This window comes from Arvicola amphibius, chromosome 8, assembly GCF_903992535.2.
Source record: "Arvicola amphibius chromosome 8, mArvAmp1.2, whole genome shotgun sequence".
Taxonomy (NCBI): domain Eukaryota; kingdom Metazoa; phylum Chordata; class Mammalia; order Rodentia; family Cricetidae; genus Arvicola; species Arvicola amphibius.
Genome location: NC_052054.1, coordinates 103,661,485 through 103,685,884, shown reverse-complemented (window position 1 = coordinate 103,685,884; position 24,400 = coordinate 103,661,485). Strand labels below are relative to the sequence as shown.

At 46.6% G+C, this 24,400-nt stretch overlaps 1 protein-coding gene across 1 annotated transcript in view; it reads left to right on the top strand.

Annotated features, from left to right (window-relative positions):
- The window catches only part of Trpm8 (transient receptor potential cation channel subfamily M member 8), a 68,066-nt gene that overhangs the window by 34,604 nt on the left and 9,062 nt on the right, over positions 1-24,400 (top strand). The window contains exons 16-21 of the mRNA XM_042055622.1: positions 1,356-1,447; positions 2,254-2,395; positions 3,552-3,723; positions 6,631-6,808; positions 17,116-17,306; positions 23,153-23,252. Coding sequence (XP_041911556.1) covers positions 1,356-1,447; positions 2,254-2,395; positions 3,552-3,723; positions 6,631-6,808; positions 17,116-17,306; positions 23,153-23,252 — 875 coding nt within the window. The remainder of the gene's footprint in view (positions 1-1,355; positions 1,448-2,253; positions 2,396-3,551; positions 3,724-6,630; positions 6,809-17,115; positions 17,307-23,152; positions 23,253-24,400) is intronic.

Sequence of the window (24,400 nt, the reverse complement as noted above, 5' to 3'; positions counted from 1 at the left end):
GCCAACAGTGCACACACAGTTAACTCACTCCTAGCAGAGCTAAGCAGTGCGGTGGATATTTGATTAAAAGGTGGTAAGCTCCACCCCACCTTCTCTGAAAGTTCCTCTAGTTCTGAAGCCATCACAGCACGAAGGAGATGATGAACACATTCTGGTATTTCATGAACGCAACTTAGCCTTGCACTTACCGGAAACCTTTTCTCCCTGTAGTGGTATTCTAGTGGCCCAGGGTTCATGTAGCTATCATTCCTGTAATATGGGTCAGGCTTCTGGAGTCCCTCAGGCGAGGAAGGGCTGGGGCAGTATGGATCAGCATGTACCAGCCTACCAGCAGGGACGACAAGGAGAACAGGTGGGCAGGGCTGGTGCCAGCCACTCTCATCTTAGCAGGCACGGAGTAGCCAATGGCTGTTGGTACCCTGAGGGTCAGCATTGCACCGACAAATGGATGCTCCTGTGTCCTCCCAGGGTCCTAACCTTGAACCAGTCTCCCTACAGTGGAACATGGTCTGACCCAGGCTGTGCAGTCATGGGGGAATTCATCATTCCGTTGTGATCTGGTAATGTTCCCCTCCTTTGTGCACTCAAGTGGTGTATCCTGCCTCACTCGGCATTTCAGCTTGGGGGTTATTGGTGGATCCTAGAAACCCTTCACTCCCAGGATGGGCACCAGGACGGGCAAGTAGCAAATAGGATATCCAAGTCCCAGATAGACCCAGATGGATGAGTTCATAGGAACACACAAGCATTCATCTTTTATGGGAATCAGTACCACACCTCACTGAATCCACTGTTCCCTGTTTGAGCTGTCCCTGAGGTCTGGTTCTCAGGCCCCTAGTAGCCAGATTCTGAATAGGTAGGCAAATGGAAGGGTTACACAGCTAGGTTGGAGTTCTTCACATCTACTTTGTACAGTCCAATTAATAATCTATCCTCCATGCACCCGTTTTAAAAAGGTTTCACTAATCAAGCTGTTCTACTGTGTGTGCTCTATTATGTTTTTTACAAGAAACACAGAAATCCACGAGAGTTGGGAAGACACTCCGTAACTGCAGTGCGCAGTCTACACTGCTGTTCGTGGTCACCTGGCCGGTTCGTGTTTTCCCTCACAGGTCACACTCATTCTCTGTGACTTTGTTTGAGAGAAGAGAACACACCTTTCCTTGGCTCCGAGAGCTGTACTTGTGTAAGAGAGCAGGTAGCTCTCTGGTGTCCTGGGAACATGAGGTTCTGGAAGTGGCGTTCTTGACACCAACAGCCTCCAGAGTGCCAGGGAGAAGCTGCGTGGATATTCACGGGTCTGCAAGCCTGGTGTCCCAGATGCCCATTCTTTTGTCTGCCCTCTCTTGTCACAGTGGTACATGAACGGAGTGAATTATTTCACTGACCTGTGGAACGTCATGGACACCCTGGGGCTCTTTTACTTCATAGCAGGGATCGTGTTCCGGTGAGTGGTTTCTTCCCCCTTCCTACCTTCAGGCATTTTGGCACAAAAGATGGAGAAAAAAAATCTTGGACAAGCCCCACCAGAGGTGATCACAACAGGCTGTTGCTCCTGTCCTGTGGAGACACAAGTTGGCCAACATAAATTGCTTCTTCCTCCCCATCCCGGGGTCTTTATAATTTTCCTTTTGTTTTTCAAATAGGCTTTGGAGGCCACAATTAGAATCCAAGGAAAGGGTCCTGGGGATGTTGAGCGTCTTCTAATGTTGACTTATTTTTGCCCACTTAGTTTATGGTGCTTGTGACTTTGGCCAGCACACTGGTCCTGCAGTCACCCAGGTATCAGTGTATCCCTCCAGCCTCACAGCTAGGGTGCAGGAGAAGACAGCTAAATCTCAAATGATGATCAAAGGCCCTAAACTGAGCTGGAGAGATGGCTCAGTCAGCATCGTGCCTGCCATTCAAGTGTGAGGACTGTGTTCAGACCCACAGAACCGGCATAAAAGCTGAGAATGTCAGTACCCACCTGTAACTGGAACCAGGGCTGGGCAATATTGGCAGGTCTGGGAGCTCATTGTCCCAAACAATGAGTTCCAGGTTCCCTGTGAGAGCCTGTCTCAAAAACCATGACAGAAAGCAACAGAGTGAGACACCCGATGTGCACACGCACATGACATACCACACACACGACACACCATACACATGTGACACACCACACACGTGACACACAACACACCACACACATGACACACCACAGTAAACTTTGAGACATTGTGCCACGTAACACTAATTCTCTTTTTCTCTCCACAGGCTCCACTCTTCTAATAAAAGCTCTTTGTACTCCGGGAGAGTCATTTTCTGTCTAGATTACATTATATTCACTCTAAGGCTTATCCACATCTTCACTGTTAGCAGGAACTTAGGACCCAAGATTATAATGCTACAACGAATGGTAAGAGCCAGCAGCACCAGTGGCTATCCATCTCTTACCTGCCTTGGAGTCCATGGCTGGCGGGCGGAGCTTGTTCACAGTGGCATTTTTTTAAACTGTTTTTTACCAGAGGCCACTCTCTCGGGGGAGATTTTAGGAAAGAGAGCTCCAAGGAACCAACAGTATCGATGTGTAGCACTGCTGGAAAGCCATTGGGGTTTCCTGACAGTCTCCACTTTGCATCACGCTTCCTTGGAGTCTGAACAGCTCACTCAGAGTATATAAGTAGAGGGGCTTTATGCCATTTTTACCGTTTTTATAGATAGGTTGTTCTAGTTCAAGGAGGGAAACATCTTTCCCTAGAGATAAATGGTAAGCTAGACGCCTAGGGATGATGGGATCCTAAATTCCACATCCTATAATACCCATGTGGGAGAAAGGCTTGTTTGACATACACAACGGGAGAACATGGCAGGCTGGGGATGCTGCTTCCCGAGGCTGGTTCTGTCTGGAAATCAGATGGGCCACTGGATGAGCTCATGTGGACATCCCTTTCCAATGCTGAGGCGGAGTGTGCGGTTTTTAACTCGAAGCACCTCAGAGGCATCCAGTCACCATGACGTCAAGCTGTGTGTGCAAAACACAGCGGGAGAAAAAGTAAATTGTTCCCATCTCACAAGGGCTGCTTTTGTTTTCCGAAGAAGTAATTCTGCAAAAACAATTTGGGGGTTGAAAATGAATGCAAATGCTGCCAGGTGTGGCTGGAGCCAGCTCCTCCAAAGCACAGGCCCTTTTGTGTTTGAGCTGGGCCTTCATTCTCAAAGCACTGAATCCGAGCTGTTTGGAGATCAGCAAGCAATAGTGCAGGACTTGGGTTTCATTTGGGAAACATCTCCAGACCCAAAGGTGATGGTGTTTTATTTTTAGGTTAGTGGCTAAGGGTTGGGGATGCAGCCCCGTGATAGAGCATATACAAGGCCCTGGTCTTAACCCCAAGAGTTAACTCAATCAATTGGTATAAGATAAATTAATAAATGGCCAGAAAATTTGATAACTTAAATTTTCTGGGTCCTAGAACTTCCGTCTGCCGGTCTCTGTGGCTGACTGGGAATGGCTAGGCTTCATAACCAGCCACTACGAGCACAGTGCTGACTGTTCTGATCTCCTCCCTTGGCAGCTGATCGACGTGTTCTTCTTCCTGTTTCTCTTTGCTGTGTGGATGGTGGCCTTTGGTGTGGCCAGGCAGGGGATCCTTAGACTGAATGAACAGCGCTGGAGGTGGATCTTCCGCTCTGTCATCTATGAGCCCTACCTGGCCATGTTTGGCCAGGTGCCCAGTGACGTGGATGGTAAGCCAGGCCCTGCATGGACAGAGGTGGAGCTGGGGGTGACATCCTGGACCCATTCATGACCATTTCACCTCTTCTCTTTGCTCCTGAATAAGATCTTACCTTGTTCTCATGGAAATCTTTAATTCTTTTTATTTCTTAGTACTTTTTGAGACAAGGTCCTTAGCCCATGGTGTCTTTGAATTCCCTTCGTAGCCCAGGATGACCTTGAATTCCTGATCCTTCCTCCCCCCCCCCCACCCCACTGAAATTGCAGATGTGTACCATGCCTGGTTAGTGCTGTGCTGGGGATTGAACCCAGGACTTCATGCATGATAGGCAAGCATTCTACCCACCGAGCCCGAACGCTCACGTTTTTAAAAATTGTGGCATTTCTCAGTTCCCAGGGTAGAGCGGGACAGTCCTTGCGGATTCAGACAGGAGTGTTGTCGACTGTTCCTCCCTGTATGTCACAGTGTCCAGGTTTCCATTTAGTCCTAAAGAGCACATGGAACATTGACATTAGGACCTTGGGTTGGAGCTTTCATCCTTAGCCCACTGCTCAGAAGATGGGATGAGGCTGACGTAGGCATGGTGGCTTTATTGTGCCCACACTCAGACTGTAAATGTCAGGTATGGGGCATACGCAAATTTGTGTTTTGGGTGGACTGTGTGGAGGGGTTTCCTGATGCTGACAGTAGCCCCGACTTGTCATCTCCCACCCTGCCAGCTTGAACTGCATTGATGGACTGTTTTGTTTCCTTGAGCCAGGGCTGGACCTGGCTGGTGACCTTTCTCAGTCCCTCTGGTTTCTCCTATAGGTCTCCATTCCTCAGTGGAAGCCTCTTTGGACTGTGAGAAGCAAGTTTCTTCCACGCAGGGGTGGAAAGGCTCTTGGGACTCTCTAGTTGGCAAAGTGACACCATTTGTCTGGAGGAGAGCTCCTAGTGCTGCTGGGTTGGGTTCTACCGAGGAACAGCACTTAGGGGACAGGCCAGGGCAGGCGTGTGCGCTGTGTGCACATTTCAGTCTCTGAGTTCTGTCAGTGGCTATCTGGCACAGAGACACCTTCCTACACAGTGTGCCCCTGCGGTCAGGGCTGAGGACGGGGCTCTGGCAGGTGCTTCTCCTCAGAACTAGAGTCTGTAGTCTTCTCTGAACTCACACAGACCCATACTGGCTAGTTCAAAGAAAAGGTCCTGACCTTCCTGGCAGAGCAGGCCTTCCTCTAAGGTCCATGCTGGTCTCTTTCCCACCAAGACCACAGTGGTGCATGTCAGAGCCCTTTTGTGACATTCCGTTCTTCTGCTATACTAACTAGGGAGGTGTTCCACTACTGAGCTATATCCCCTTCCCGTGATATGTCAGGTCGTTGACGTCCTTAACAGACCTGTGCTACCATCTCTTGTCACTGTGACAAAATACCCAACAGAAACAATGTAAGGAAGAAAAGGGTTATCTTGACTTATAGTTTAATGGTACACAGTCATCATGGCAGGGGAAGCGTGGTGGCAGGAGAGTGAGGTGGCTTGTCTCATCACATCATAGTCAGGAAACGGGGGAGAGAGGAGAAGAGAGAAAGAGGGAGAGAGAGGGAAGAAGAGAGAAAGGGGAAAGGGAAGGAGGGAAGGAGGGAGGGAGAGAGAGAGAGAGAGACAGAGAGAGAGACAGAGAGAGACAGAGAGAGACAGAGAGAGAGAGAGAGAGGTGACTCCTCATGCTCAGCTCACTTCCTCCTTTTTATTCAGTCCAGGACCCCAGCCCATGGGAAAAAGCTGCCCATGCTGAGGGTTGAAGTCTCTGGAAACACCTTCATGAACATGCCCAGAGTCACATCTCTTAGGTGGCTCCAAATGGCATCACAAACCTGCTCTGACACTGCTCCTAGATGTTAGTGCTCAGCCGGTTTAGTTGATTTCACGATCCCACAGCGCCCCCATGCAGAATGTTCTGATTCCCCCGTGCTCTGGCATCTAGTCAAGCTCTCCTGTGTCCTCTGGATCTTTTTGATGTGTGGCAGTCAGAGCAGCCCTTTGGTAAAGAATTGCTTCTCTTACCATCCTCTAACAGTGCCATGGCTTTCATTATGAGCATGGTGAGCCAGCAACGCAGCCTTGCCAAGTTTCCTCTCCCAGGCCTCTGTCTCACTTACCTTAGCTTGTTTGCCACTGCTTTGGGTACCTGTCCCTTCCCATTTAGTCACATGGCTGTCGCTCACTCATCCTTCTGCTCATTTCAGAGATGGTTTCTCTGTGGGAAGCTGTTTCTGGGTGATCCAATTCCTTCTTTTGGGACTTTGTGCAGGTTGAATCTTTAAACCGACTGAAGAACTGAGGAGGTTGGATGCTTCTTGGACCACAAAACATGGCCATACTTCCTATTCTAGTTTCTGTTGCTGCGATAAGACATGCTGACCCAAGGCGGTGCTTCTGCTTCATAATTCATCATGGAGGGAAGTCAGGGCAGGAGCTTGAGGCAGGAACCTGCAGGCAGGGCCCACAGAGGGATGCTACTTGCTAGCTCTCTCACTGGTTAATGCTTAGCTAGCCTTCTCATTCTTCCTAGGTTGTACATCTTCTCTTCTTCCAGCTGCCTAGAGATGGGACTTGTCAGAGTGGACCGGGCCTTCCCACATCAAGACAGTCTCTCATAGACATGACCATACTGACCTTGGCCACCCCTCAATTGAGACTCCCTCAGATGACTTCAGTCTGTGTCAAGTTGACACCTTTTTTTTTTTTTTTTTTTGATTTTGGTCTTAAAGAAGTCACGATTTCCCAGTGGCTGCTCAGTAAGCTGTCTGGTGGGCATGAGGCTCTGAAGATTGTTCCTAAGACATCAGATGATTCTGATCCCACATCTCCCGGCCTGCCGCCATCCTTGCTTCTCCAGAGGGACCTCACTGGCCTCCTGGTTCTGTGCCCACAGGTACCACATATGATTTTTCCCACTGCACCTTCTCGGGCAATGAGTCCAAGCCACTGTGTGTGGAGATGGATGAGAACAGCCTGCCGCGCTTCCCTGAGTGGATCACCATCCCTCTGGTGTGCGTCTACATGCTCTCCACCAACATCCTGCTTGTCAACCTCCTGGTCGCCATGTTTGGGTATGTCCGTGTCACACATTCAGGGACTTCCGCTATGGGCTGTGCCTAAGCCAGGCAGGCAGGACGAGTGTGGGCAGAGGTAATGTCTACCTTGAGGAGCGGAGAGTAGAGGCCGTTGGGAGCCTGGTGGTCTTTGGTGTTTGGGGACCTTAAAGGGACCATATTATAAAAAAGAACAGAGTGCTCTATAGACCGTTCTTTGACTGATTTGACACCATAAAGAAACAATGTGACCAACTCCTTTAAATCTAGGCAATGCTTAGCATCGCATCATCCCCGAGAGCAACTGAACCAACGACTGTTCTTGTTGCTGTGACAAAACGCCTAACACAGGCAATGAGAGGGTGGATGGGCTTGTTTTGGCTTATGGTGTGAGGGTCCAACCTATTGTGGTGGGAAGTCACAGGAGTGGGGTTGGGAGGCAGGCAGTCACAATGTGTCTGCTACTCATCTTCCTTTGTATTCTGCCAAATACCCCAACGCATGAACTGGTGATACCTGTGTTCAGAGTGGGCCTTCTTCCCATTAAACCTCTCTGTAAGCATGCTCATTGACACCGCTAGAGATGTGTCTCCTAGGCGATTCCAAATCCAGGCAAGTTGACTGCGTTAGCACGATAGCTGCAGCGCAAATCACCCCCAAGGTTCCTGGTGTATGTTTTCTAAGTCAGACAAACTTACACAAACCAATACCCAGCAACCAGTGACACCTCGGACGTATAATCCGAAAGTTAAAGGTCCCAGGAGCGCCATTCATCATGAACTTGGAAAGGTGTAGCTGTCAGAGGTTACTTGTGGCACAGTTTGGTTTTAGCTTCTACTGGGCAACACTTGCCAAGCTGCTCATGGGGCCTCACACACAGGCTTGCTTCCACGGGTTTGCAAGAGCTTCGTTTTGTCCAAGCCCCATATTATTTAGCTGTGATAAGTTCCTCACTTTCATAGAGTTTCTCAGAAGCACGAGAGATACTTGGAGTGGCATCTGGAAAAAAGGGAACTGATAATTCTGTTGTGCCTCAATTGGTATATAACCTGCCTAATGGTTCCACAACTTACGTGTCTGGTCACAACCCATATAGCTGTTGTAATTTAAGGTTTGCCTTAGGATGGCAATGAACGATGGGATGAATCCATGATACACGGATTGTTGTTCTGGTTCTGATGGCCAGTTACGGTGCGGTATCTTTCTGAATGTTGGTTCTGAGGCTAGCTAGTCTTCAAGGGACACCAAGTGTTCCTGTCACAACCCGAGTCAATTTCTTTCTTTCAAGAATAATGTTCCCTATGATTCTTAGTGTAAAGATACCCAGGGTAGAATCTTCAGAAGATTCTAGAAGAGGCATAACTGTTTTCATAACCATTTTAATGCAGGCCTTTGGATCCTCTGAAAGGTGGGAAATGGTCGAGTGGCTATTGGCTAAAGCTTCCAAATCATTGTGATGTAGGAGACAGATCAATTAGGAACACTTATCTCTATGCAGATTTCTCGTGAAAAGAAAATCAGAGGTTAGGAGATGTCGAAGTCATGTTGCCTAAGCAACCACATGCTAAGAATGACATCCGGAGCCAAAGAGCCGACACTGAATTAACGGCACCACACTTGATAACCAAGTCTCAGAAACTGTCCTGTCGCCTGCAGTGTTTCCAAGATTGCATACAGTGTGCCCGCTGGTATGAGCATGTGTAACACTGGGCAGCTCTGGGGAAACTGACCACCAGGCAAATCGGCAGAAGTTGTGGTTCAAATGTAAGCTGTCCTCCACAAGCACACGTGTTTGGACACTCGGTCCCCAGAGGGTGGAGCTGTTTGGGGAACCTGCAGGACAATTTAGTAAGTAAGGTCTGGCGAAAAGAAGTGAGTGTTTGGGGTCAAGCCTCAACTCTGCTTCTGGTGCCAGTTTTTTATTCTCCCTCATACCCTTATTTCCACCTTTGCCCTTTTTTTGGTCCTCTGAAATGTGAGCAAGTCACCCAGCAGTTCCAGCTGTTCACACTGCTGTGCCTTCTCTACTATGATGAGCTGGACTGTGTTCCTTGAAACCATGAGTCAGAGTGAATCTTCCCTCCCTCAGCTTGCTTCCTGTCAGACCACAGTGGTCAGAACAAGGTCCAGCAGCAGCCAGTGCCACAGCATGGAGTGGCTGGAGGTCTCGGATCTTTGTGTTATGAGCTGTCGTGGCAGCTGCTGGCATGGAAGGCCCTCATCTTTACTATCTGGCATCTGCGCTGTGGTTAGGAAATGAGGGAATTAGAGCTGTGCTGGAACTTTCCTGCTAAAGACATCCAGGTCATGGAGACCTGCTCCTGTGTTCATGGCCGTGCGTGTTCAGCTTACATCAGCGTCTTCCCGGAGGAGTCATTGCACCCCACCCAGCTGTCACCTCACTCAGGACTTCAGTGTGATGTCCCTTGTCACCTTCTCCTGGGTCTTCACCTCCTCTCAGTGACCCCTGGCTATGAGTTTGAGGGCATTGAGGCTCTGCTGTGTTCTGAGTCCCTTTCTTACATGCCATTTCTAATGACTGCTAAGCTGTCTGGAGATTGCTCCCTGAGCAGGTGGCCCCAGGATGTCACGCCTGTGTGAAGCCACATCATAGTATTTAGTGAAAAGCGTATGTACCCACACCAGTGACCTTGTTAGGTGCATCCTGGGGGATGGTTTTGCAGTACTGGGGGCTGGCTAGATGGTAGTCCACAGAAAAGCGAGAGGCACTAACGAATGTGTGATTCGTCTGCACAGAAGTCATCTGTCCCAGAGGCTGGAAGGGAATGACTCAGGAAATGACGCAGACACGTACAGGTGCCAGGCCCCGAGGAAGGCAGCCAGCTCTGACAAGGACTCACTGACCGTGCACATTTGGGCAGCTTCTAGGAGTCATGTTCTTACACCCTAGGACACTGCACACGTGCTACCACCGTGTAGAAAAGCAGACAGAAAAGAGTGCTCCCCCGGCGGCACAAATGGAAAGTTTGGTGTGACAGCAGTGGTCTAAGGGAAGCTATGGAAACAGAGTTTAAATTTTAAAAAGACAACAGGTAACTGTAATGATAACAACACATATTTATGGAGCTTTGCCTTCCAAGTGCCTTGTATGGGCCCCGTCACTTCATTACCAGCCATTGCGGGGGTGCAGCCTCCCAGTGACGTCACAGGGAAGAGGCGGGGCCAGGTCAAGTGCCTGCTGTAAGTGGAAGAAATTTTTGCCACGGTGGCACATATTATAATAAAATAGGAAGTAGCCATCAGGCCTGGCAGGACAGTCCTGGAAGTCCAGCTACTTGGGAGGCTGAGGCAGGAGGATTTCAAGTCCTGTGTTTGATTCAGTCTAGGCTGCATTGCTCTATGGCAGTGTCGTACTAAACTGAATCATTGATTGAAAGGCAGGTAAATGGAATCACTGGTGTCTCTCCCATGGGTTGTCAGTTCTGTGCTTGCTCCTCCCCACATCTCCCACGTCATGATTATTACAATTATTGTCTTTTATTTTGTCAGTGCATCTAATCAGATCTTCTATGACCTATTCCAAAACCCTCTTCATTCTTTCCCATCCCTCTTACAAAATGTCTTCAATCTTAAAAACAGTGCAAAGAGCTACCGTTACGTTATTTCAACTGAATGGCAATTCAGTTGCTTAATGGATGTTATTCTGGTCCAGACCGGCACATAGCACTGTGCCTGTTTCTTCTCATGGTGTGATGTTGGAATGCACATGCTCAGTGAGTAATGATTGAATGATAAGTAGCGTCTCCTTCTCCTCAGACCACCATCATCTCTTTGTGCTGGAAGCTTGGAGCCTCCTCTTTATTTTATTTTAAATAATGTCTATGTGCATATGTCTGGTATGTGTGTGGTCAGGGGAACGGTATGTGTACGTGAGTGGAGGTACCCACAGAGGCCAGAAGAGAGTATCTAATCCCCTGGATCTGGAGTCACAAGCAGTGATACGGGCTACCTAATGTGGATGATGAGAAGCGGTCGTGGATCCTCTCTAAGGGCAGTATTTGCTCATAAGCACTGAGCCCTCTCTCCATCCAAATCTTCTAGTTGTTTTGAAACATATGGATGAAAGGGGATAGGATACAGCAAACATGTCAACATACATGCTGGGCAGACACAGAGCCCATGAGCCAGGGCTGTCTCTAGGAACGAAACAATTCTGATTAGACATTACTGGTCGGCTTGGGAAGGAGGGGCCGTTAGTCCTCTGTGACACACCGAAGGAGCTGCTTGTTGGGTGAAAGTCTAGCTGAGGGCCAGAGAGAAGGCTCAGCACCAGCGTGTTCACTGCTTTTGCAGAGAACCAGGTTTTAGTTCCCATCCCCCACATGGTGGCTCACACCTGTGTTTAGCGCCAGGTCTGGGGACTCCAAGGCCCTCTTCTGGCCACTGTGGGATCCTGCACATACATGGTGCACATAAACTCAAGCACGCTCACACACATACACTTAGAATAAAAATAAATCTTTGAGAAAGGAATCTAGCTGAGAAGTCTATTTGGATTCTAAAACCTGCTGTTGTTTTCACATCCAGTTTTTATAATTTTCTTCAGACTGTGCATTCTGATTTGATCACTCTTTCTATTTTGGTTTTTACTACCAAATGGTTTTCATTACTGAAGATTTTTTAAGTCATTAAAACATCTGTTGCATAAGTCCTCCCCTCATTATTCTTACTCAAATCTCCCCCTAGCTTTTCGTGCATATTTAATTGTACGAAGGAGCCCAGCACTCATCTTGTGAGTTTCTTCTTTCTTCTTTTGAGAAAAAAAATTCTTGTGACTCTTTGTGGAATTATTGAGGAGAAACTGGATTCGTAATCCCCAGAATCAGCCTCGTATTCAAAGTGTTCAAGTATCTGTAGCTGTCAGTAAACTCCGTGGTTCTGTTTGCCTGGGCCTTGCAGGCTCTTGGTTATTTCAGCCATTTAGGGGTGTGAGCAAATGTTTCCTGGGTTTTTTTCCTATGATTTTTATTTCAGTGACTACTTTTTGCTATATAGAAAGGCTTTTAAAGAGTCATTTATTCATGTGGAACAAGTCTCCTTTGTTAACCGTCTCCCTTCTTTTTATTACCTCGTGGATGGTGGTTCCCTCCTCCTCCTCAGCTCCTTATCTGTCATGTCAGCTCCTTCTTCTCTGTCTCCCTTTCTAACCAGAAAAAGATGTTCTGTGTTCCAGAAGGCTCTCCTGTAAGTATTGAAAGACTTCCCTTTTGATCTGGCGTTATGATGCATCATGCAAACGATGGATTATAGCAATATTGTTAGCATCCCACCATCCTCTGCTCTGTGGTCATGGCATATCGCCCCTTTAATGTACGTCTGGATTTCATCTGTGCACAAGGCCCTCTGAGCTCCAAACATCTGCCGAAGGCTGGCAACATCTCCAATCTCAGCGAGTTTCTCCCTCCAAGGGGCTTCTGCTTCCTCCTCTCTCCTGCCCTACTCCACAGAGGGTATCATTGGTCCTATGAGATAACTTCCACTGCCAGTACCCACCTCCAGCCCACTGAGATATTGACAGGGACAATACCTTCCTAACAGGGTATCGGAGAAGTGGTGAGGAGGGGACAGTTTTAGGGTCTCTTGAGGAAGATGCCATTGACCAGTGATGGCCTGGAAGATGTTGAGCATTGTCTGAGATGGTGCAACTGAGGCTAGCCCCAAGCCACTCTGATGCTTGTGTCACTGAGAGCCATTTTCACACATCAGCCGTAGAAGGCCTGCCTTTGCAGAATAGAACTTCTCTACAGATATTAAAACTAACTTCTAAAGACTATAAAAAAAAATCAGAGAGCCGTGGTGGTAACTCAACTGGTAACAGTGCCTGCTGTGCAAGTCTGAAGACCTGAGTTCAAGGTCCGTGACCTTCAGTAAAAGCCAGACATGGCAATACACTGTCATTCCTGGTGCTGGAGAGGCAGAGACATGCAGATCTCAGGGCCTGGCTACTCAGCCAACCTTGTGAGTTCTTGAATTGCAGGTCAGTCTAAGTTACTATAGTAACAGAATGAAAAATTGACAGTTCTGAAGGAACACCTGAACTTGGCCTATGTTTTACACACACACACACACACACACACACACACACACACACGAATATATGTAAATAACACAAAATTATTATCTTGGTAAAGCAATTTGATGCCATCCTCAGTTAGCAGCCTTCCATGGAGGATTCCCATGTTGATTTGACTGAGTCTGGAGTGGACGTAAAAGAAAAAGAAAAAAATCTAGAGGCTGCTGCTATCCAGGGAAGGTAGACCTCGGCTTTTAGGTGCTCATCTAGCTCCCTCATGACAGGTAAACGCGGGTTCTCATAATTTATCAGAAGTGTGGTTCCCAGGGTTTATCTGCCACGAGGCGCAGAAGAAATTGCTGTTCTGACAGGAAGGGCCTTGACATCCGGTTCTCCAGAGGAAGAAACGAAACAGAGATGCACAGGCTTCTTGAGGTGGAGAATGCTAGCTCAAAGGCAAAGTTGTGATTGGCAAACTCTCCTGCCTACCTCACAAGTAGGGATTGCAGTGCTTCCCCAGAAGGGCTTGGGCCAAATGGACGCAAAGAAAAAGTGATTCCCAATGGCTTGTCCCGGCCTGGACTTCTCTGCTCTTCCCAGTCTTTCTCAGGCTGTGCAGAAACAAGCAAAGGGTTGCAAATGGCTTCATTCTGTCAGTTCCTGCCCTACGTGATCTGCAGAACATAAAACATGCTTCATTGAGTCTGAATGGCCAGTTCAGCCACGGCACAAATCTCATCCCTAGAGCTCCCAGAGTGAGGGCGAAGGGAGGCCCTTGTGTTTCTTCACTTGCCGCGAGCATTGTAAAGCTCCTCCCTCCATCCAGACATAGCAGTGTCTTTTGTAGGAAACATCCAAAATCTACATTTGATGCCTCAAAGTGGATGCAGTGGCTTTTGTTTTGGTTTTTGAGTTTGGAGCAATCGGGATCCATTTGGGAATGGCTGCGTGAAATCGTGAGGTGCTCTTAGAGCCAATGGCTAGAATAAAGATGGCTGTTCTGGCAGAAGGCAGAGGGCTATGACTTCCGGCAGGTTCTTAGACCGAGTGTCACTAATCCGGGGTGCTTCTGTAGATCTGAGCCACTGGCAGATGAGGCCGGTGTTCTTTGTAGAGAGCAGAGGCAGTTGAGGACCAGGGAAGATGATAATGACAGCAGGCAGAGCATTAGCCTCCCAGCAACCTGACCTACTTTGGGAAGGAATGCCAGGCGAGCTATTAGATCTGTCTTCTGGAGCCACAGTCCTGTTTGCTTTGTACCTAAAACTTCTACTCTGAAACATAGATGAAAGGATCAGCCGGGCAGCCGCTGGCGTGCCTCGGGGAGCTTATGCATGCGGGTAGTCAATAAGCGTGGGTTTCTAATCTTCAGAGGCTTCATTGTGCTCAAAATGCACACTTCCCAAATTGTCAACCACTTCATAGTTAACCCAAAGTGACAAGTCATGCAATTAAACCCCTTGGAAACAAAGGAGAGCTATCGTAACACCACACATTTTGCTCAACTGATGCAGGATAGACCTGGGGATAGATTGCTAGGACAAACCCCACCTTCAAAGCTTCAATTTGCTGGCTCTTTCTGTGCCTCAGTTTCCCAATCTGTTTATCATAGGACTTAGAGTTATTTACATATTAAATTAATCAGCATAAATAGGCTGCCTAGAACAGCATCCTATAGGAACTGGGGATGGAGCCCAGACGGTAGAGTGCTTGCCTAGCAGGTATGAAGCTCTATGTTGGATCTGAAGCATCACATAAGCCAGGTGTTTGTGGCTTATGCCAGCAATCAAGCCCTGAGAGATGGAAGCAGGAGGATGAAAAGTTCAAGATCATCCTCAACTACACAGTGAGCTGGAGGTGCTCACTATAGGAGAGCCCAAATAGATCAGTAGACCGGCTCGTGGTGTATTGAAAAGTGTTTTCTATTTTATAGCCTGGGTGTTTTGAGAGTTTGAAGGTCATTACTATAAAGAGTTACGGGTAGAACGCAAAATTGACATTGTAATAATTATGTGCAGCACTCAAACTTGTTATGTGATGCTTGGGAAGTGGAAGGTCAGGAGGACCGAGCCCAGCTGGGAGACTGGAGATGCCACTTCTCCCCGGAGTCATGATTTATGTGGGGAGACTGTCCCGAAAGTATGAGTTTGAGCCCTGTTGTTTCCACTTAACATAGACAATTTTTCCAAGGCAGAAAAATTATGTATAAACCTGATCTCAGTGGCTGCATAATGAAATCACGCTCATCATCCGTACCCAGGTGTGCTCTCGGTGTTGCATGTGCAGGTTGTTCTTTTCTCGTAGGTAAGGGGCACAGGTGTCTCTCCCTACAGCGTATGAGGAGTCATGTGCGCGTCTATTTCTGTGTAGTTTTTTTTTCTACCTCCTTGTCCCTAGCTTGAACTCCCAGGAGTGAAGTCTCTGGGTCAAAATGATGAAACTTTTTAAGGCTCCTTTAAAATAACTTTTATGTTAAACAAAAAGCATTGCAGGCTGGTAATTAGTCGCTACACCCTCTACCCATCATTGTCCTGCCATTGCTGAGTTCAACATGCGGAAAGAAACAGAGATCAAAGTGAGTTTCTTGGTGCTCAGCAAAATTCAAAGAAATGGGAAAACATATTTCTGGTTAGAAAATTGAGAGTCCGTGTCTCCACTAAGAGACTTTTTTTTTTTTTTTTTTGGAAATGTTTTCCTTTTTTCCTTTTCCAAACTGTGCCTTTCAGATTCTTCTGGGCTGTCATGTTGTGTATTTCACGGTGCTCACAGCTCCTGTAACTCTGTGGTGTCTGACAGAGAGTTCCATCCAGCTTTCTGACGCCTTATCAAGTGTGTGAATTCTTGCCTGCTTAGTTCCCACAATGCAGCTGTTGAACTCCACCTCACCCAAAGTAGTATGCAATATACCCAAAGACACATGATCCCGAGCTGACTTGCTCATATGAAATGCTTGTATGAAGTTTCTAAACTGTGGATGGACTCATAAGCGGCCACCTTGTTCTCAGTGGAGAGAGCTGCGCACCGCCAACCAATTGGCTTGTAATGCTCATAGTCAACGAGACAGTGTGGCTCCTTGGGTGGAGAGAGACAGCTCTTTCTAATCTTGGTTTCCAGAAATTGCTCATCTGTTAATTTCCTCATGTTCACTGAAGGGAAAAGGATCTACTCACGATCCCCAAGACCAAGTTCTCAGCACAAAGGAGATTTATTTGCCCCAGAGGGACAGAGGACAGGAATAAGGGACAAAGACAGGAGATAGAGGATGAGAGAGAAGGGGAAGGGAACAGGGAGAGGGAGAAGCAGTATTTGTCCTGGAAGGCAAAGAATTTTCTGGGGATAATGGGGAAACAGACATGGCACATAGGAAATGGCAGCTTATAGAGGTACAAGGGGAGGCCCGCATTAAGATGAGGTGTTTAATTTTAATTAGACATCTTAATAAGGTGAACCAAAGGGGGATTTTGATTGCTGGATCTTGGTAGTCAGCCTCATAAGGAAAGATTGACCAAATAAGGGAAATGACCTTTAGCAAGGCAGAGGGAGCTGGGGAGAAGGGCAAGGCCTGCCAGAGCCGCGTGCTCGAGTGGGCTAGTGTTCCTTCATCTGCCATTCAGAGAGTCAGCTCTGCCCTTCTGGACACACCACAGGGCAGATCCTCAACATTCCTTTCCAAATGTAACTGTGTATGTCTGTAACTGGAATCTGTGCAGCTACCAGATGACAGTCCCTGGTGACAGCTCTTCCTAGAGGCCTTCTCTCCTTCTGCCAAAGCTTGTTCCCCAGACTTCCCTAGGCATGAGGGGTGGGCATCCTTGGGGCAGCCATTTTGGCGTTTTGTCCGAGGCTCTTGAGAAAGGCTAACAAACTTTCTCCAGATTGTTTCAATTAGGCACATAATGGTGATAAAATATTCCTGAAGGAATCAACTTCCGTGGCTTCTTTGTAACTAGCACAATAACAGATTGATGAGCAAAGGTTATCATTGAAAGGTTTATAAATCGATCATTTTGAAGTTCACTGGACATTTTTCTTGTGCGATCAAAACCAAAAAAAAAAAAAAAAAAAAAAAAAAAAAAAAAAAAAAAAGAGGAGAGAACCAAAGCTAGATCCCCAATGAGGTCTGCGGGTGGCTTGCACCAAATTGTCCTGGCTGCAGTATCAACATGGACGCCTCCCACCTGCCTGGCCTAGGCCACCACATGACTGGCTGCCCAGTCGTGTTACCACCAGAGGCCAATGGGGTGAGGGACAGTGCAGATGGCTAAGCTGTGTCTTCCCTCCCCCCTGGCAGCTACACGGTGGGCACGGTGCAGGAGAACAACGATCAGGTCTGGAAGTTCCAGCGCTACTTCCTGGTGCAGGAGTACTGCAACCGCCTCAACATCCCCTTCCCCTTCGTCGTCTTCGCTTACTTCTACATGGTGGTGAAGAAGTGTTTCAAATGCTGCTGCAAAGAGAAGAACATGGAGTCTTCCGCCTGCTGTGAGTGAGTTGCCTGGCAGGGCTCGGGTTCTGGAGCGGTGGCTCATTTCAGGAATGTGTGGTCTGCAGTTGCACTGTGTGGCTCTGAAGATCAGGTGTCAGGCCAGCCAATGTGTGCCTCAAGGGACAGGGTGGGGTAGGAAGCTCTCCAGGGCTGCTGGGTATGGCTTTGGGACAAACGTAACAACAACAACATAAATAAGGTATTTTGCCAGTAGGATTCATGGACAGTGTGAAGCTAGGACTTTGGTTTTAGAATTTATTTCCCTCCTTCTTTCCTTCCTTCCTTCCTTCCTTCCTTCCTTCCTTCCTTCCTTCCTTCCTTTTTTCCTTCTACCCTCCCTCCTTCCTTCCCTCCCTCCCTCTCTCCCTCCTTCCCTCCCTCCCTTTCTTCCTTCCTCCCTCCCTTCTTCCTTCCCTCCCTCTCTCCTTCCCTCCCTCCTTCTCTCCCTCCTTCCCTCCCTCCCTTTCTTCCTTCCTCCCTCCCTCCTTCCTTCCTTCCCTCCCTCCTTCCCTCCCTCCCTCTCTCCCTCCTTCCCTCCCTCCCTTTCTTCCTTCCTCCCTCCCTTTCTTCCTTTCTCCCTCACTCTCTGCTTCTGTCCCTCCCTTCCTCCTTCCCTCTCTCCCTCCCTTTTTTTCTTTTTCTTTTTTTTTGCCCCCTACTACTTCTTGGAAGTTATTTTTAGAGGAAGTTTAGCCAGACTGCCAATAGGATGAAGGACTTTTTGGGTTGCTTTTATTAGTCAGCTCTCTATCACTATAATGAACCAGCTCAGGTGATTAACCTATAAAGAACAAAGGTTCACTTGGCTCGGGTGCTGGGGATACCAGCTCAAGGCTGGGTGGCTCGTTCCATTGCCTTGGGCCTGGCAGAGAATATGGAGAATAGGTGACAGAGCAGATCACTCATATCAGGAATCAGGGGGTGACTCAGAAATGGGTCTGAATATCACCTTTAAGAGCACTTAAAGGTGCTCTTAAAGAGAAGGTGGTGACAAGGTGTCACCACCACCCCACAGTGCCATCTTGGAGGGCCACCCTTTAACACATGGGAATTTTGAGGGGGAAACTCATTGAACTGGTATCATTCTACTTCTGCCCCCGAATATTCATGTCTGTCTCACAATGCAAGACACGCTTCTTTCATTCTTCTGGTCTTCACTATTATTCCAGTATTGTTCAAACATCCAAACACAAATGACTCATCTAAGACTCCACGAAAACTCAGGTGGGAGTCTTTGCAAGTATCGAAGTCACAGACTTTTAAGGTCCAGTGATGGGGGGGGGGGCAGACACAGATAAGTATTTCTACCGCAGGAAGGAAGGATAGCATTAGGAAGGAGAGAGTTGCTCAAGGCAGATGAAAACCCATAAGGACTAATTTCAAATCCCCAGGCTCCATGCCTGGGGAACACTGGAGCAGGGTGACCTCCCGAAGGGCTGCCCTTCCGCTCTTGTCTCACTGGTGGCAGTCAACCCTGCAACTCTCCAGAGAAGGTTTCGTTTGCTGCCTGAGGCCTCCAGCACGTTGTCGGCTCCTCTGTATTCCTGGGTCTCCATCACAACACCTCTCTCACGGTTCCATGCCATTCTGGTGCTTGTCCTTTGACAATGCTTGACTGTGTGAGGTGCTCTGGTCATTTGTCACAAGGTGTGTGATGAAATGGATATGAACTTCTACTGCCAGATTTACGTATCATGTTGGACTGACCACTTCTCTTTGATGCAATTCCAAATATCATGATTCCAAATGTAAAATTATCACTTTCCTAGATATGGTAGTTGGTGGCGATTATGGCAGATTTTAAGTGCAGAGAGCCATCATCTGATCCTTCACATCAAACTGGAGGCAAGACACACATGGCTAACCTCCAGTCCCATCCCGAGACCCGACCTGCAGCCTGACTTCCAGAATATATAGGCACCTCCAGTTCTCAAACAGCCTGCAGCAGGAAAGATCTTCACACTCAGCTTCAACGGTGTCATCCCAAGACATTAAATGACACTTTGGGGGTGTCATTAACCATTGCACATGTGTGGTTGTCTTTCTTGATGAAAGTATTTTGACAGTTTGGATAAGTGGCTGTTTTTCTCCCCATTGTTTTGCCTTGGAAAACAAACGAGCCATTACTAACTGAAAGAGTGGAAGTCTTTATGTTCGGGGTGGGAACTGCAAATTCAGGTCTAGTAGCTGAATGTCCTCAAAAACCACATCCGAATATCAGAGGCATGCAATGGCATGCCCAGGTTTCGGTTTGGCTCCTTCCTGAAATCGTGTAGATGAGAGTGTCTACAGGGTCTGGGAGAAGACTGAGAAGCCCTTTTTTGTTCTTTGGACCATGAATAAAAGTCATAATGAGGAAGAAGAGCTGGAGAGATGGCTCCATTGACAAAAGCCTTGCCTCTCAAGCGTAAGCACTTGAGTTCAAATCTCTGGCACACATGTAAAAGGTCAGACATGCCTGTAATTCCATTGCTGGAGGCAGAGACAGGAGGGTTTCTATAGCTTGCTTGCCAGATATAATCAATCAGTGGGCCCCAGGTTCACTGAGGGACACTGTCTCAAACAAAAAACTGGACAGTGGTTGAAGAAAGCACCCAATGCTTGCCCATTGGTCTCTACACACATGTGCGTAGGTACACAGGTTATGTACACATAGCCTACATGAGCATATGAACATGTACACACACACATACACACACACACATACTTGATTTGTTGCAATGAGGATGGCTTTGACTCAGGATAAAGACGAAGGCAGAGTCTAACATTCATTATTTTCTGAAATTGGAATGAATGTTCTACAGAACCATCCATCACATTGGCTCGGGTTGGGCATGGGCTGATGGGAACTGGATGAGGTAAAGGTTCATTCTCTCGGGATCTAGTACACTAAGCCTGGGATCTTAGTGTCAGGAAGGCAGATCAACTCCTGGCTTCAGACTCGGCTTGAGGAGGAGGACAAAATGCATCACATGTTTCAGCTGGAAACAGACCTCCCTTCATCTAGCCAGCCAATAGGAAAGAGTTTCATCTTTAGGAAGCAAACAGGTGTGTCACAAATACTTGTTATTTATCCATTTCCCCAGGAAGATACTGGGAGAGAGATCCTCTCTGGACAGTTGGAAGAAGCAATGGTACTTGTCCTCTTTGAACAGATCTTACTCCCAGGAGGACACTAAGAAACAGAAGGACAGGGCCCCCCTCTCCTTAGTGGTGCTGATGATGGAGAGGGAGCCAGAGCCCATTCCCTCACCAGAGACTTTCCAGCCAGCTGAGTCACTTCATGCTCCCTTACTCTTGGAGAGGACTAATTCTAGAGACCACAGCGCTCTGCCTCTCCCAGTTGGCAGCTCATTCCCAAAGTGTATTTTGTGTTTGCTTCCAAATGATGGGGAGGTCATTAATTTTGAAATTGCCCTTCTTTAGAGGAAACACTATAAGATTTTTTTTCAAATAATGCTTAGAATGTCAGACTCCAAACTTTCTTTCTTTTTTATCCCCCCCCTTGTTTGACAATACCTTCAAGTCGGAAAAAATATATGCTGCTTGGTAATTCATTTTTAGAAAATTTATTGTTTCCTTTCTTATTTGGAAGGCAATATATACTCTTTATAGAACATTTGAAAAATACAGGAAAGCACAAGTAAGGATTGAGGGCAGATATGACCAGCATCCAGAGATAAATATCAATAGTTATTGATTTCTGTGGGAATGTATATTGCCTGGAGTATAGTATGCAAAAAAATCATACAATAATTGGTTCATTTATACAGCTGATAATGCATCATAAACATGTTTATATTATACCTATAAACAAATAATGTCTATGCTAAGAATTTTAACTATGAGATATTCTATTGTATGGATATTCCATAGTTAACTTAACCAAGCCCTTATTGTTAAATATGTAGTTTGGTTAGGCTCTTCAAGAAAGATTTATTTTTAATTTTTAATTATGTATATATATACATATATACATATATATATACATGTATATATATATATCTATATATATATCCTGCAGAGGATAAGGCACTTGATGCCCCTGGACCTAGAGTGATAGGCGGTTGTGAGCTGCCTGACATGTATGCTTGGAACTGAACTCAGATCCTCTGGAAGAGCAGCTAACATTCATAACCACTGAGTTGTCTCTCCTGGCCATAGTTTGAGTCTTAGTAATATATGAGGTTGTGATAAAAAGTGGTATATGTGCATTTTTGAGCACATGAATCATTTTCATGTTAATTCTAGAAGAAAATGTCTAGATAAAGAATATGTATTATCTTTGAGTCCTTGGGTAATGTCTCCCACAACCTTCTCATCCTCTGTTAAGTTGTAATAATGGATGGGCTTTTCCTATAAGATGGGTGGGTGCTTCTACATATTTTTGATGACACAAATATGGACTTTAGAGCCTGCTAATTTTTCAGCACACTTGGTGAAAATGCCAGGCCACCGTTTCACCTAGCCTCTCCCTCGCTGTTAAGGAAGCTGGCCATTTTTCTTGGCTGTTTGTTATTCTTGTTCTGGCTGCTGGTGTCCAGGAGCTTCAATCTTGTATTGTTGAGCTCTAAGATTTACTTTGAAGGAAAGACATTGGAAACTACTCCAAAATGCACTTGAAAGGAAATAGGTTAGGAACTGTTTTGAAAAGTAATAACAGCCATTTAAAGATAAAGGCATGTTTGATTTTGGAATTTTCTCAAATCCAGTCACTCATGTATTACTCTGATTGCCAATTAATTTTTTCAGTCCAGTAAGGCATTAGAGTTTATAGACTCTAATGTGAGAATGCAAACATTTAAATGGTAAGTTAAGGGTAAAACCCACACAAATTACTGGGTGTGGTGGTGCACACCTTTAATTCCAGTACTCGGGAGTCAGATGCAGGCTGATCTTAGTGAGTTTGAGGCCAGCCTGTTCTACAAAGTGAGTTCCAGGATAGCCAGGGCAGTTACAGAGAAAGCCTGTCTTAGAAGAAAGAAAGAAAGAAAGAAAGAAAGGAAGGAAGGAAGGAAGGAAGGAAGGAAGGAAGAGAAAGAAAGAAAGACAAAGAAAGAAAGACAGAATGAATGAAATAAGGAAAGAAACCTAACCAAATAAACAAACCACAAATCTATTTCAATTGTTGTGTGGCCACTTAAACAAACATCTCTTTCCTGTTCCCATAAATTCCTGGAGTTTGGTGTCCATTGCAAACATTAATTATCTTGATAATGTGGTTTTTCATTTGGCCCATCTGAAAGGCCAAGACATAAGAAATTGAAGTAAGAATCTCCCTAGAGCAGGTCCCAGGCTAGTTTGTATAGTTCGCCCTGGCTGAGAGGAAAGGGGAAGAATGGAGGTAAGGCTTTCTTCATGGACCACTCCCAGACCACCTGTCTCAGGGTAGAATCAATGTCATCATATTGCCCTCCTCTATAAACCTCCCAACTTTAGACTGGGAGTTCGAAAACCTGTAATAAGCATCCAACCAAATGGCTTAGTGTTTCCATGTCATCAAAGCAGAGGAGTAGGACTCACCAAATGTGGGCACCCAAATCATTAGTGGGGTAATCTAAGTCTCAAAAGACACAGGCAAGTTTCAAACGGATCTCTGTTTAGAATAAAGATTGCATTCTTAGTTCACACTGGCAGCGCCCACCCTCATTCTTGCTGGAGAAATCCGTTAATATTCCATCGCTCTGCTTCTGTCACTGGTAAGAGACAGTAGTCAGATCTACAGCTAGAGATAAATCTAACTGTCTTAGTCCCAGAGTCTCTCAGATGCCTGGCAGGCGTTGGTTCAGGAAATGGAGGCAAAGGAGACAACCTGAATGTTTTTCTTTTCTCATTCTTTCAGGTTTCAGAAATGAGGACAATGAGACTTTGGCATGGGAGGGTGTCATGAAGGAAAATTACCTTGTGAAGATCAACACGAAAGCCAACGACAGCTCAGAGGAGTACGTCAGTCGCTCACTTCTGTAACAAGGCACCCTTTGCGTCTATAAACTGGAAGGAGAGAGACAGCTTATCTGAGCATGCTCAGGGAGAGAGACAGCTTATCTGAGCATGCTCAGGGAGAGAGACAGCTTATCTGAGCATGCTCAGGGAGGCGTGTTTCCACTGGCCAGTGACAGTACTGCTGAAGCAATTGTAGATGACAAATACTTAGACATATGCCAGCCACTCGCTCAACACAGGCAGAGATCACACCTCAGTTAATCTGATTGTGCCCCTAAAGAACATGGGATAGAAAGGGGTCCCAAGGGGCTATATCTTTCTCTTGGGACAGCGAGATGTCCTGTGTTCAAGGCACTGAGATCTGAGCTAAGCCTTTAATGGCTGAGTTGGGTGGTAGTGCATGCCCTGAATCCCAGCACTCAGGCAGAGGCGGGCAGATCTCTGAGTTCAAAGCCAGGTAGGTTTACAGAGTGAGTTCCAAGACAGCCAGGTCTACACAGAGAAACTCTTGTCTAAAAAAAAAAAAAAAAAAAAAACACCAAGCAACCAAACAAAAGAAAATGAGGAGAAAGAAGGATAGACATTAGCACCCACAGAGTCAAGAAACAAGAGCCACAGTTGCAGAAGTGAGTTCCAGGAAGGCCCAGAGGTCATGGGTAATTGTATTATCTTGCAGGAGCTACCAGCACGTTTGTCTCTGCAATGCTGAGCAACAGAGGTAGAAGATGGCTTGTTGCAATCTATCTCTGGGAAGTGCTATCATTTTTAAATTGTGTGGGGCTTTTATAAAGCCCTATGTGACCTAGTGACCTTTTATAAAGCCCCATGTTTCACTTTTTCTAAGAGTTTAGCACGCCTCAAAATCTACTCTAACCAGTAGAAGTAAATATGAGTACAACTAATCTCTTTGCTAGAATCCACACAACTACCAAAGGGTACAGCCTGCTCTTTCTCTTGAGACAGCGTGGATGCCTGTATTCTAGACTCCCGTGTTCTGGATGTAGAGGAAGGCAGATCTTCTGAGTCAGCTTTCACCTCTCCTGTCAGCAGACACGCATGACTTTTCCGTCTGTCTAATTGGGCTGAGAAAGGACTTCTGCTTTGCTTGGAGAGGAGGAAGAAAATCAGAGAGATCAGTGCATCTGAG